The 14,664-nt window shown below is 38.4% G+C and overlaps 2 protein-coding genes across 2 annotated transcripts; both read left to right on the top strand.

Moving 5' to 3' along the window:
* Positions 1 to 6,525: 6,525 nt before the first annotated feature.
* Positions 6,526 to 7,794, top strand: LOC145112028 (uncharacterized). The gene has a single exon (XM_079048241.1). It carries the CDS (start codon positions 6,526 to 6,528, stop codon positions 7,792 to 7,794), a length of 1,269 nt encoding a protein of 422 aa, XP_078904367.1.
* Positions 7,795 to 9,929: 2,135 nt separating this feature from the next.
* LOC145112027 (uncharacterized) lies at positions 9,930 to 10,409 on the top strand. The gene has a single exon (XM_079048240.1). The coding sequence runs from the start codon at positions 9,930 to 9,932 to the stop codon at positions 10,407 to 10,409; it is 480 nt and encodes a 159-aa protein (XP_078904366.1).
* Positions 10,410 to 14,664: the final 4,255 nt, after the last annotated feature.

Here is a 14,664-nt window from a genome sequence, read left to right as displayed (position 1 = left end):
AAGAATGAGAAGATGAGAATTAGAATAGAAGTCTGGGAGGTTGAGCTTAATAGATCTAGAGATGATGTTATTTTGCTTAAGAGAGACAATAGAATACTTTTGAAACAGCGAAATATATTTTGTTTAATTGCTAAACATTTGTATTTCAACATTACTCAACTTCATTTGGATTGCGAAATAGGTAAAGGTTTGCATAAGATGATTTTGCCTTTTCTTGAATTGAAAGAAGATGAGATTGATGCTGAATGTTATAAATGTGAATTCATTGTTTCTTCGGATGATGTTTCTGATTCTTACATAGTTGGACTTGAAAAAATTGAAGAATATATTAAGTCCAAAGAACATAAAAACATGTTGAAAGATATCTTAACCGAAGAAGATAAAAAAGAAATCAAAATGAGTGCTATACAGAAATATGACTTATTATGCAAGAAATTGAATTCGGATAATACTCTAAATTCTGAGAATATTTCTAAATTCGATGGAAGCGAAATGAGTGAAATATCTAAAGAAGACGAAATTGATTGTTCTACTTTTGTGAGAAATCTTGATGAACCAAAGAAAAATTTGATTTCTGAAAACTCAATCGAATTTATTCAAATTGTTGAAAACAAAGGTTCAAAAGTTTTGAAAGAAGAAGCAACAGTTTTTCCAAAAGTTCAAACAACACCAAATCAAGTTTTTGTAAAGAAAGGACTAAACAAAAATGACACTTTTGAGTTAAAGTCCATGGTTGCTCTTGATAATGCAAATGAGTGTGATGAATTTTTATGGTCAAAGCCAATAGACAATGCTGATGAAACGAAAGTCTCTCAAAAATAACCTCCTGGAAATCAAAAGGAAAATATGTTTCAGAACCATTGAATCATGTAAATTATTGTTATGATAAGGTTGGACCAAGTGGTACGAAAGAAGTTTCAAGTGATACTTCATTGCAAGGAAAGAAACACCAATAAGAATAGAAAAATCTAAAGTCAACAATCGGAAATCTGTTGAGGAATTCATTGCAAAGAAAAGACAAATGACTGCAAGATACAAAAAGAATTTTATTAAAAGAAAACAATTTTGGAAGAAAGTTGGAATGAATTCACATCAAAGTTTTGTCAATTCATCATGATCTTTTAATCAAAATACTGATTCAACTCAAATTTCGAAACCAAAATCATGTTATTCACCAAATTCACAATTTTCAAAACCGATTGCTAAATAAAAAAATTTAAACAAGGTTGTTTTAGAACCTGAAATTACTCTTGATGAATACGAAGCAAAGTTGAAAAAGGAAGCAAATGAGTTTTCGAAAAAGATGGCTTCAAAATACAAAGAAAATATTCAAAGAAAAACTTATTTTGTTGAAATAAATCTTTATGATAACAAAATTAAAGTTTTCAAATTAGAAAAAGGGATGAACAATACTTTGAAAAGAAAATCATTTTGGGTTGAAAAAACAAAATTTTTTCCTGTTCAAATGAAATTCTCACAAGGACCCAAGTTGGTTTGGGTACGTAAAACTGTTTAAATTCTGCAAGTTATGCGTGACGAGCAGTATGATTCGGATTGGTACATTGATACCGGCTGTTCTCGTCACATGACAGGAAGGAAATTAGAACTAAGAGAGTTTCAGACTTTGAAAAATAGAGGAAAAGCGAAATATGAAAACAATGCTACTGGTGAAATAAAGGGATATGGAATGATAACTAATGGAGAATTCATAATTCGGAAGGTAGCTTATGTTGAGGGATTACAACACAATATGATTAGCATTTCTCACCTGGTTGTAGGTATAGGTCTCAAAGTATTTTTTGATGATGAAGGTTCAAAAATCATAGAGAAGAAATCTAAAGCTGTTCTTCTGAAATCAAAAAGGAAAGGAGAAATGTATCTTCTCAATCTAAATCCGATCTTCGGGAAACCACCGAAGGCTTTCTCACCTGAACTTCAAAGATATCAACAAGCTTGTGCTTGGTGATCTTGTTCGTGTGCTTCCTCTTCTGAAATTCGAAAAGGAGCACTTATGTGCTGCTTGTGAGCTTAGAAAACAAAGCAGAAAGTGTCATTCTTCTATAATAAACACCAAGATCATTGAACCACTTGAATTGATGTATATTGATCTCTGTGGTCCATCAGCTATGAAAAACATTGGCGGTAACAAATACATTTTAGTTATTGTTGACGATTTTTCTAGATTTACTTGGGCATTTTTTCTTAAACAGAAATCTGAAGTAACAAAAAAGCTGATTGATTTCATAAAGCAAGTTGAGCTACAATTGCGGAAGCCAACGGTTCAGAATTCAAAAATCATGCATTTGAAGAATTCTTGACAAGCAAAAGAATTTCTCACAATTTCTCTTCGCCTTACTCTCCACAACAGAATGGTGTATTTGAAAGAAGAAATCGTTCTCTCTTTGAAGCTGCTAGGACAAAGCTATCATTTGCGAATCTTCCTCTGTATTTTTGGGCTGACACTTTTGCAACCCCTTGTTTTACTCAGAATTGATCTTATATTAACAAACGATTTCTGATTACTCCATATGAAATTCTGAAGAATCGGAAACCTAACGTTAAATTCTTTCACGTGTTTGGATCTAGGTGTTTTTTATTAAATTCTAAAGAACATCAGAACAAATTTGATGAAAAAGCCGTTGAAGGAATCTTTTTGGGATATTCATTAATTTCGAAGGCATATCGTGTTCTAAACAAGAGATCAAAGAAGATCGAAGAAAGCTACTATGTTACGTTCGATGACAATTACATAAAGAGATATCAAAAAAAATATTGTCAATCTGAAGAAATTTTTCCTTCAACAAATTCTAAGATTATTCCTCTTATAAATCTATATGAGGATTCTCTAAATTTGTTTGATGAACCTGAAAATGTTAGTTCTTCGAAATCAAATGACAAAGATAATCAGGAGGATGAACTATTGAAGATTGTTGATGAAGCTGATAGCTTTTTTTATTTCCTTATTTTTATTAGTTTATTATAGTATATTTAGCTCTTTTTATTAGTATTGCATTGTATATTCTTTATTTTTCTTTATCATGGATCGTACCGGGGACTTTCTATGTTGCATGAGATATTTTGCAGGGTTTTGGAGCTTGTTGCAGTTATGGATTAGCTTGGAAATGGGCTTTGTGGGCTTCCGGGACATTTTTGGGCTTGGCGGATCCATTAAAGAAGACTTGGGCTTTAAAAAGGCTAAGGACTTGGATGAAGTGGGCTTGTGAAAATGGATCATGGATTGTTATTTTGGGCTTGGAACATCCATATTTGAAGCTAAAAGATGATTGGTTAATTTGAATCATGTGGGATATGGAGGGGACCAAGGGAATATTTGGTAGTGGGATGGTTAGTGGAGAAAAAAGGAGTCAATAGCATTCCAGCAGGACTTGCGCGGGTACCCGCGCAACTGCCCAGTTTTGGGCATTTTGGTCATTTGGCTTGCCATTACCTTGGGGGATTGGATCTATCAGCTATCACTTCGATTTTACACCATTGGAGACCAGAAGAAGGCGATTTTGGAGCTTGAGACTCATTTATTTTCATCTTTCCAAGTTATTGGTAGTTTCTTTATGCAATTAGACTTTTGTGATTGTTATTCTATTGCCACGAGTGGCTAATTTTTCTATTTTGGTTAACTTTGGCTAAAACCTTTGAATGTTTGTGGGTTTTTGAAGGTTTCATGTTTATTTATCATTTATCTTATGTTTATGATTCTAGTTTATATTTTTATGCTTGTTTAATACTTTGATCATGAGCTTGGTACTTGAATGAGCAATTGTTGGTTTATTTCTTTGGTTTAGCATTGAATCATTTAACTTCTTAGAACAAGGGCTTTATGATGGTAGAAATCATCTCTAGCTTATGAATCATAGCTCCTTTATGGATGTGTAAGCATTGACATCCTCTAGGAATTGGGGATTCCTTCATTCTTAAGGCTAATCAACTTCTTGGGTTCAATTGCTTCAACTGGATCTATGATTTAGATTAAGAAGGTGTGTTGTGGGCTTCCCCAACCTCCATACTACCTATGAGGAATCTCGGCATATCATGCTTCATGATTGCTATAACCAATTTGGGATGAATGATAAGCTTCATGTTGAATCCTAATGATAAACACACAAATGTTCATTGTGTTGAATTGCCTTGGTTAACCAATTCTCATCAATATTTGAGCATCTCATCATCTTGCTTAATTGCAAGCTTTTTAGTTATTCAAGTCTTTTAGTTTTCAAGAAATCATATCCCCCTCCCTTTTTAGTTTAATTGTAGTTAGTTAGTTTATTTACACTAGTTCTATTGGATTGCATTGGTGATTGAATACAACCATTTCCCCAAGGATCGATACCCCTTTTTACCATTATATTACGTTTTATTTGCAAACAAAGGGTGTAATTTGCTTGGTGGAGTTGACATCCCACCAAGTTTTGGCGCCGTTGCCGGGGAAATTGGTTATTTTTATTTGATTGTTTATGCCTAGGTCTACAAGAACCGGTGAACTACTCTACAATCCGGAGATTGAAAAAGAAGCAAAAAGGTTGAAAAAGTTAGCCAAACAAGCAAAGCAACAACAACTAGTTCAAGCTTCTGCCTCTTCTCCACTAATCAACATAGAAGATCAAGTTCATACTTCAAGTGATACCGACACCGAGCCGAGTTCTCCAATTGTTGGTCATTCCTTTGAAGACATTCCGTTTAAAAACTACATAGCCATGAATCACACTCCACCTCATAATCCTAACCCAAACTCAAACAATCAAGATGCCAACACCCTACCCCAACAACCAATACAACAACAACAAGAACCTCTCATTGATATGCCACCTTGGAATCAAGACCCTCCTCAAAACCAACCCAATTATCAACCACCACAACCACAAAACCAACAATTCCATCAAAACAACCAACCTCAAACCAATGCTTTTCAAGTTCAAAAACAAGTACATTACCCAAATCAACCTAATTACCAACAACCTCCAATGTACCAAAACCCAATGTACCCACAACAACAACCTCCCTACAACCAATATCCTAACTACCAACCTTATCCACCACCAATCTACAATCACCAACAATACCCATACCCACCTTACCAACAACCTCCCAATTACATTCAACAATATCCCAATAACCCCAATCCACCCAATCCCCCTCAAAAGTTGACACTTCGACAAATGATGGAGACGGATGTTACTCACACACCCCTTGGTATTGTTTATCCTGCAAACCGCCGAGAAATTGAATTGAAGTCAAGTTTAATACATCAACTCACCAAGTTCCATGGTTTGGATAGAGAAGATCCTCAAAGGCATTTGAAATCCTTTCATATGATATGTGTTAGCATGTTTCCCGAACATGTGACATTGGATGATTTCAAGTTAACCGCCTTCCCGCTCACCTTGAAAGATAAAGCTAGAGAGTGGTTATTCAACTTACCACTGAGTCTATTCACACATGGGAAGAATTACTCAAAGCCTTCAATAGCAAGTTTTATCCCACCTCCCGGATATCAAGCCAATGAGTGACATTTTGGGGATTCGTCAAGGGGAGAATGAGACTTTTCATGACTTTTGTGAGCGATTTAACAACTTATGTACAAGTTGCCCTCAACACAACATACCCGAACAATTACTTCTTCAACAATTTTATGAGGGTATGAATGAAAACGATCGGAGGATGATTGATGCTTCAAGTGGTGGTGACATCTTCAACACGACACCCCAAGAGATAAGATCACTTTTTGGAACCATTTATCAAAATCAACGAAACTTTGGGACCCTCAATGAAATGAAGAAAAATTCTCCACAATTGGTTGGTGAAGTTAGCAACACCCAACACTTGGAATCAAAGCTCTTGGATTTGACTAATGTGTTAAGTCAAATGGTGGTGGGAAGTGGTCAACAATTGATTGTGTGTGGTATATGTGCAATGATAGGGCATTATACGGATAAATGTCCCACACTTGGTAGTGAACCGGAGGATGTTAATGCAATGGGAGGATATCAAGGTCAACCAAGACCCATGGGATTTCAAAATAACTACAACCCAAATTGGAGGAATAACCCAATCAACCCTTACCCACCAAAGCAAAACCCACCACATGTTATGATGATACCCCAATTTTCTCAATACCCATCACAAAAACCTCCATATCCACAAACATCTCATCCCACTCCAAATTACCAACAACATCCACAACAAGGCCAATCAAGTGGTAACCATCAAATGAGCCTTCAAGAACTTGTCACTTCTCTTGCTTAAAGCCAAACCCAATTTCAACAAGAGACCAAGAACACTTTCTCCAACATTCAAGCACAAATTGGAGACTTGGCCACCGTTCTCAACAAGATGGAACAAAGGGGTAAACTTCCTTCTCAAACCGAGAAGAACCCCAATGTGAGTGCAATAACCTTAACAAGTGGGAAAACACTTGGAGAAAGCAACCCTAAAAGAGTTTTAAGAGAAGACGAAGATGAAGTCATTATTGTTGAACCTTCGAAAGTTGTACCTACTCCAAAGGACCCGATTATGCCAAACATCGACCAGTACGACTCTTCCAACAAACCCATCAAGCCATTGGTCATACCACCACCTTTTCCCTCCCGATTGGCTCCATCAAAGAAAAAGGAGGAAGATAAGGAATTTCTTGAAACCTTCCGCAAGGTCCAAATCAACATTCCATTATTGGATGCCATAAAGCAAATTCCACGCTATGCCAAATTTCTTAAGGATTTGTGCACCACTAAAAGGAAATTCAAGGCGAATGAAAAGATCCAAGTCAATACAAATGTGTCTGTGGTCATCCAAAAGAAGTTACCACCTAAATGCAAAGACCCGGGAATGTTTGCTATCCCTTGCACTATTGGTGATTTGCATGTCGAAAGTGCCATGCTAGATCTTGGAGCCTCAATCAATGTGTTGCCCTACTCGGTTTTTCAATCTCTCAATGTTGGACCTTTGGAAGAAATCGGAGTGATAATTCAGTTAGCGAACAAGTTAAGTGTATTTCCAAGAGGCGTGTTGGAGGATGTCCTAGTGCAAGTCAATCAACTAGTATTTCCCGTGGACTTCTATGTCATTGACCTTGAAGAGAAGACTCCATCTAAGTCATCTATGATTCTTCTTGGAAGACCCTTCATGAATACCGCTCACACGATTATTGATGTCCATAATGGGAAGATCACCATGGAGTTCGATGGAGAGACCATTCATTTCAACATGTTTGAAGCAATGAGGTACCCTAGCAACATTTCTCCATTGTATCCGGTTGATGTAATTGAGCCAATTACCCAAGAACTATTCGAGTTATCACATGGAGATATTTTGAAGATGGTGCTCAACTTGAGTCTTGATTGTGAAAGTTTGAAGAAAACATTGGGTATGTACACAATGGACTCCGAAGTTGAAGAGATTGTGAAGACTTTAGAAGTTAACAATTCCACAAAGAAGGATGTTTCTCAAGTTTCCTTATCTCATTCTCCGAACAAGATTCCCCCTTCCATAATCCAACCACCCACACTTGAATTGAAAATCTTGCCTAGCCATTTGAAGTACGTTTATCTAGGTCTAGACGAAACTCTCCCGGTGATCATCTCTTCTCAATTGAAAGACTTTGAGGAGGATCAATTGGTTGAAGTCTTGAAAGATCATAAAGAGGTCATGGGGTGGACAATAAAGGACATCAAGGGGATAAATCCTACTGTATGCACTCACAAAATCCTTATGGAAGACGATTGTAAGCCTCGGAGGGAAGCTCAAAGAAGATTAAATCCTACAATGATGGAAGTGGTCAAGTAAGAGATAATCAAGCTCTTTGATGCGGACATGATTTACCCCATTTCCGACTCCAAATGGGTTAGTCCGATTCAAGTGGTTCCCAAGAAAACGGGAATCACAGTTGTTGAAAACAACAAGGGCGTAATGGTACCCACTCGAGTTCAAAATGGATGGAGGGTGTGCATTGATTACAGAAAGTTGAATTCCATCACGCAAAAAGGTCATTTTCCCCTTCCTTTCATCCACCAAATGCTCGAAAGATTGGTGGGCAAATCACATTATTGTTGCCTCGATGGATACTCGGGTTTTCATCAAATACTTGTTGCCCCCGAAGATCAAGACAAGACGACTTTTATATGCCCCTTCGGCACGTTTGCCTACAAGCGGATGTCATTTAGATTATGTAATGACCCCGCCACACTCAAACGATGCATGGTGAGCATCTTTTCCGAGTATGTAGAGCATATAATTGAGGTGTTCATGGATGACTTCACCGTATATGGCAATTCGTTTGATGAATGCTTGGATAACCTTAAGAAGATTTTGAAAAGGTGCATTGAGAATAAGTTGGTGTTAAACTTTGAGAAGTGTCACTTCATGGTCAATCAAGGCATCATCTTGGGACACATTGTCTCCAAAAAGGGAATTGAAGTTGATAAAGCCAAAATTGATGTCATACAAACCCTTCCTTACCCAACATGTGTTAGAGAAGTGAGATCTTTCTTGGGCCATGTGGGATTCTATAGAAGATTTATCAAAGATTTCTCGAAGATCATGCGACCAATGTGCCTCCTTCTTCAAAAAGATGTTGACTTTGACTTCAATGTAGCATGTCAAGAGGCCTTTGACAAACTTAAAGACTTGTTCACCTCCGCTCCAATAATCCAACCTCCAAATTGGGAACTTCCTTTTGAAATCATGTGCGATGCAAGCAATTTCACCATTTAGGTCAAAAGGAAGGCAAAGCATCACACGTCATCTACTATGCCTCCAAAACCTTGGATAATGCTCAAGCCAATTATTCCACCACCGAGAAGGAACTTCAAGCCATTGTTTTCGCATTGGAGAAATTTCGACAATACCTTCTCGGGACAAAAGTAATTGTATACTCCGACCATGCGGCCTTGAAGTATCTAATGACTAAGAAAGATGCCCAGCCACGGTTGATTCGGTGGATTCTTCTTTTACAAGAATTCGATCTTGAGATTAAGGAAAAAAGTGGTGCCGAAAACCTAGTGGCGGATCACTTAAGTCGGTTGAATATTGGTGGTTCTTCTTCTTCTTCCATTCTTGATGAATTCCCAAATGAACACCTCTTCTACATTTCAACTACCATTCCATGGTATGCGGATATTGTCAATTACCTAGTTACTAAAGAAATTCCACACACATTTACCAAGTACCAAAAGGCCAAGTTGAAGAGTGATTCCAAATACTATGTATGGGACGACCCTTATCTTTGGAAACATTGTCCGGATCAACTAATACGGCAGTGTGTTCATCAAAATGAGGTCGAATCAATTCTGAAGTTTTGCCATGAGTATGCATGCGGAGGACATTTTGGTCAAAACAAAACCATGCGCAAGGTGATAGAATGTGGACTCTATTGTCCAACAATGTCAAGAGATACCTATATATTTTGCAAGAGTTGTGATAGATGTCAAAGAACGGGAACCATATCCATGAAGCATGGAATGATTCAAAGCCCTATCCTCATTTGTGAAATTTTTTATGTTTGGGGAATCGATTTCATGGGCCCATTCCCCGTATCTTTCGGTTATACTTATATACTCTTGGCGGTTGACTACGTCTCAAAGTGGGTGGAAGCAAAGGCTACAAGGCACGATGATTCTAAAACTTTAATTGACTTCTTGAAGTCAAACATTTTCGCAAGATATGGTGTACCGAGAGCCTTGGTGAGTGATACGGGCACTCATTTTTGCAATAAAATGATGGAAGCCATGATGAAGAGATATGGTGTCACACACCGGATATCAACAGCTTACCATCCACAAACAAACGGCCAAGCCGAAGTTTCAAATTGAGAAGTCAAACAAATTCTTGAAAAGACGGTCAACACCACACGAAAAGATTGGAGCTTGAAGTTAGAAGATGCATTGTGGGCGTATCGAACCGCCTATAAAACTCCAATTGGCATGTCTCCATTTCGCCTCGTCTATGGAAAGTCTTGTCATTTGCCGGTGGAATTGGAACACAAAGCATATTGGGCGGTTAAAAAGTGTAACTTCAATATTGAAGAAACCGGGAAGCACCGAAAGATGCAACTTCAAGAAATCGAAGAGTTAAGGAACGAGTCTTATGAAAATGCAAGCATCTACAAAAACAAGAAAAAAGCGTTTCACGTCAAGCACATCACTCGAAAGCATTTTATTCCGGGCCGAAAAGTTCTTCTTTATCATTCACACTTAAAGCTATTCCCGGGAAAGTTGCGATCTCGATGGCACGGACCTTTTATTGTTATAAAAGTGTTTGAACACGATGCGGTTGAAATTAAGAGTTTGGAAACAAATCAAATATTTAAAGTGAATGGGCACCGCTTGAAACCATTTTATGAAGGCTTTGACAAGGGAGAATTCGATAACGTAACATTGGAAACCCCGATTTACGAAGGTTGATGGAAGCGGGACTATGTCTTGGCAAAGACGTTAAATAAATGCATTGTAAATAAATAATCTCCGCTTGAAGTTTTGGGTGTATCTAAGCTTAAAGTTGGTCTAAAAATAAGCATATTGAAGCCTAGCAATGATCTTGGTGAAGTTTGAAAAAATGCCAAAAATTTGTAATTTGCACGGGTACCAGCGCAGCCGTTGCGCGACCGACCCCCAGCCGCGCCGATTCCGAGTTCTAAATTTCCCCAACATGGGGTGCTCTCTGATTGTTGCGCTCGGCCAGATCCTACCCTCGCAGGTCATTGCGCGGCCAAGACCAAAATTGCACCTCCCTTGTGCGACCAGCCCATATTACCCACACCCGTACCGCCCCACTCGATAACCCGCTCCAATTTCGTTCTAACCCAGATCCGACCCATATTCGACCCGAACTTAACCCACCTTATACCTCCTTAACCCGTCGAACCCCCTTCCCCCCTTGTGCCTCCCTTCCACCAAGAAGACAGCGATCCAAACCATCCTCTGCCACCTTATCCCTCCGACCAGCCGCTACTCCCGCTGCCGCCAACGTCTTCCGACCAACATCCATCGTCCGTCGTCACCACCTGCCGACCTTACGCCGCCTTCACAAGTTCCTCCCCTCCTTTTCTCACGCCAGCGACAGCCACTACAAACCGATTTCCCCCCCCCCCCTGTCGCCGGAAAACCACTACTCACCCAATCCTGCCTTTCGCCTGCTGCTCCCACCGGCGCTTCCCCACCACCCTCCTCCCCACTCAATTCCGACCAACCAACACCCTTTTACCACCGGGATTAAGCACAATTGCAGCCACCCTCTAACTCGGTGGCAAATTGAAAAAACCTTCATTCCACCACCACTTTCAATCAAAATTAAAAATTTCTTTGGGCATTCTTCACCAAACACTTCCAACCACACTGATCTACTATCAATTGGGCAGATTTTATTCGCCGGAACCCTAGCTCTGCCGCCGGCCGCCGCTACTACTTTTGACCAAAAATTTCAAACTTCTTGTTTCTCACCGGAGATTCAAAAGATTCAACCTTGCGAGTTCAATTCAAGCTTGGGGTGCGGTTTTTGCGGATTTATTTTCGGGTTTCGACACTCGAATTTTGGTACATTCCTTTTAATTCATTGCATTTAATTTCTAATTTAGATAACATTATGCCATGAATTAGAGTAATTAGACTTGGTTTGCTTTGAATTTATTGGATTATATTGTATTGAATCGAGCCAAATTGCAAGTTTGGAGTAATTGCCCGATTTTTATTGTTATTGGATTGGTGTGAGCCGAGTGTGAGGGATAATTTTGCACAAGTTTTTGGTCTTTGCTAGGTTATATTAAAAGGTGCAATGGGAAAGAACAAAACCATTCACGCGTCTCGTGGATCTTCCCGTGAAGCTCAATCATCGCGATCAACAAAAAAAGTGTCTACCGAGCATGTTGATTGTGATGGTAACCTTGCCCTCACTAGTGCACAAATCAAGCAATTCAAGTCCAACCTCCAAAAACATGCGATCCGAGCCACTAAACTTTACCACCAGGAGTCGATGATCAACCTTGGCCTTGATGATTGCTTGCAACAACTGTTCTTCAACATAGGTTGGCACGATTTCCTAGCTCTTTCCGCACGCACATTCAAGCAACCCACACTTGAATTCCTTTCCACTTATGCACGGGACGACGCAGAGGAGGTGCTCACATTTAAACTCCAGGGTCGGCAGCGCAGCCTCACATACGACAACCTCAACACTATCATGGGCACATACGATATGAAAAACACCGACATCTATAGTTATCAATGGACTCAGTTCAAGAGCTTGCCCAAAGTAGAGTTTTGGACTCAAATCACCAGCCTTCCAAACTTCAATCCAAGTCGAAAAAAAGATCCTTACATCATCCATCCTTGTTGGAGAATCGCCCACCGGATCCTTTCAACTTCCATCTTTGGTCGTCACGAGCCGGGACAAATCAACACAGTCGAGCTATATTTCCTCTATTGCATGACTAGCCGCCGTTGGTCTTGCCCTGGTTTCGCCACCTTTTTCTTGGATAAGTGTGACAGCATACGCATGAAGACCACTGGCGACATTTGCATTGGAGGTCTCATTACCCTAATTGGTTTGGGTGTGGGCCTTCAATTTCCTGAGTCTGAGTACGTGCTAGTGGATGACCCACCTCTCTGTTGGATTAGTGTCTAAGTCCATAACTATTTTGGTATGTACTTGACCTGATTATGAGTATGGTCCTTTTCAGTTGCCTTCACCATAGCAATATGTAGGATGAATTAAGGAGAGAAAGGTCTAATTTTGATTTATTAATATATTATAAGAATAATATATTAACGGAGAAATCATATTGTTTAATTAATATTAGTCAAGAATTAATTAAGAATTAATTTAGTGGCTAAAAGAGAGTAATTAAACTTAGGGGACTGGAGTTGTAATTATAAGATAATTACAATTGGGCTATGGATCACCTAATAATATATATAGGTTGGACGAATTCTATGAGAAGCCCATAAGGAATTCGTCCAAGGGATATGTTAAAGGAGTCCATGGGCTGCTTAGGGCCTAAGCAGTCAGATTAGGGTTTCCTAGTTGCAAACCCTAATAGCCTACATGTATATAAAGGACCCCTATACCCCAAAAACGTGGCTAAGTGTTCCTTTAGGGTTTCCAGCCGTTTTTGGTGCCTCCCCTCTCTTCTCTCCTTCATCCAACTGCTTAATGGTGTTTGTGACTCCATTAGAGGTGCAATACTTGAGGCACTGAGCTTTCTGAAGCCAATCAAAGCAAGGAATTGATTGTTATTACTATATAACAATCAAAGGTAATTACTAAACCCTTATTTCAGTTCTTATATGATAGATCTAGGGTTTATAGCTTTGGATATTCAATTGAATGTTCATTTGACAAACTAAATCCAAAGCTATTAGGGTTTGCATGTACACCATAGGATTGATGTATTGCTCAAAAACCCATCAGTGGTATCAGAGCCTAGGTTTGTTTGTTAGTGAATTTGATGCTTATTTGATCGAATTTTGGCTGAAAATTGAATTTTTTTTGAGGTTTTCGACTTGACTCGCCGAGTCAACTGGGTGACTCGCCGAGTCCATAGTGAACTCGACGAGTCTAAGCCTGAATCGATGAGTCAGAGAGTCAGATGGAGGATTTTTCGGGTTTCTTGCCTATTTTTGCTGTGAGATAATTACCAAAACGTTTTTTATTGATAGAAATTGGTTTTTTATGATATTGGGTGATTATCTTTGCCAAAATAAAAGATAATTTCATATTAATTGAATAATTACTTCCTTATATGATTAAATTTAATTATTTGAATTATTTGGTGTATTATCTTGCAAGAAATTAGACTAGGTCAAAACTATATAATTGCCTTATTTGAATTGTTGATCTAGAATGTTCTTGACAAAGTTTGAATAGTTTCAAATTACTCCCTTTAAGTTTTATAGTTTAAATTTGAACTTAAAAGTTTTGTTTTTGAAATTTAAATAGTTAAACCCTAATGTTTTGAAATGTTTCAAAACTTGCCCTCAAGTTTTGGAATTTAAAAGTTGATTAAAAGTTTAATTTTGAAATGCTAAATTCTAAAAACCCTCGTATTTTGAAAAAGTTCAAATTACACCCTTATGGTTTTATTTATTAATTAAGGTGTATAATTAAAGGAGATTTTATAAACCCACAAAGTTTTGGTTTACATTTAATTAAAATTAAAAGTATAATTTATTAAATTAGACCACCTATATTTTAAAAGTGTAAAATACACCCTATACTATATATAACATTGAAAGTCTAATTTTATATATATCTATGAGTAAACAGTCAGTCTTACCGTTAGTAGGCCTCATTCACGAAGCTGGTCTATAAGGGGTGTTTAAGGAAATTGCCTATAAAATGGGGATCCACTCTTACCCACCCCACTCTTGACTAGTGGAGGGTCGTTAGCCGAACGGGTAGGATAGGACGAAACCTTCCATTATAAGTATAATGAAGTACAAAGTAACTACATGCTTTACAAATTCCCAAATCATACTTACTTTAGGCAAAATGTGAAATTGTATGCTAATCCATGGAATTACACTTCGTACCCTTGTCAAACGTTAGTGGAGCGTGCGTGGTTAACCGACACACTAATTTGGGATTGACATTGGTGGCGAAGGGTGGCTCGATGTTTATCATAGATCAATGGAGCGTGTGTGGGTAACCGGCACATTGATTAGG

Source organism: Lactuca virosa, chromosome 5, assembly GCF_052849685.1.
Source record: "Lactuca virosa cultivar CGN04683 chromosome 5, Lactuca_virosa_CGN04683_v6, whole genome shotgun sequence".
NCBI lineage: Eukaryota > Viridiplantae > Streptophyta > Magnoliopsida > Asterales > Asteraceae > Lactuca > Lactuca virosa.
Note: the sequence above shows the minus strand (reverse complement) of the source record. Positions and strands in the feature narration are given on the sequence as shown.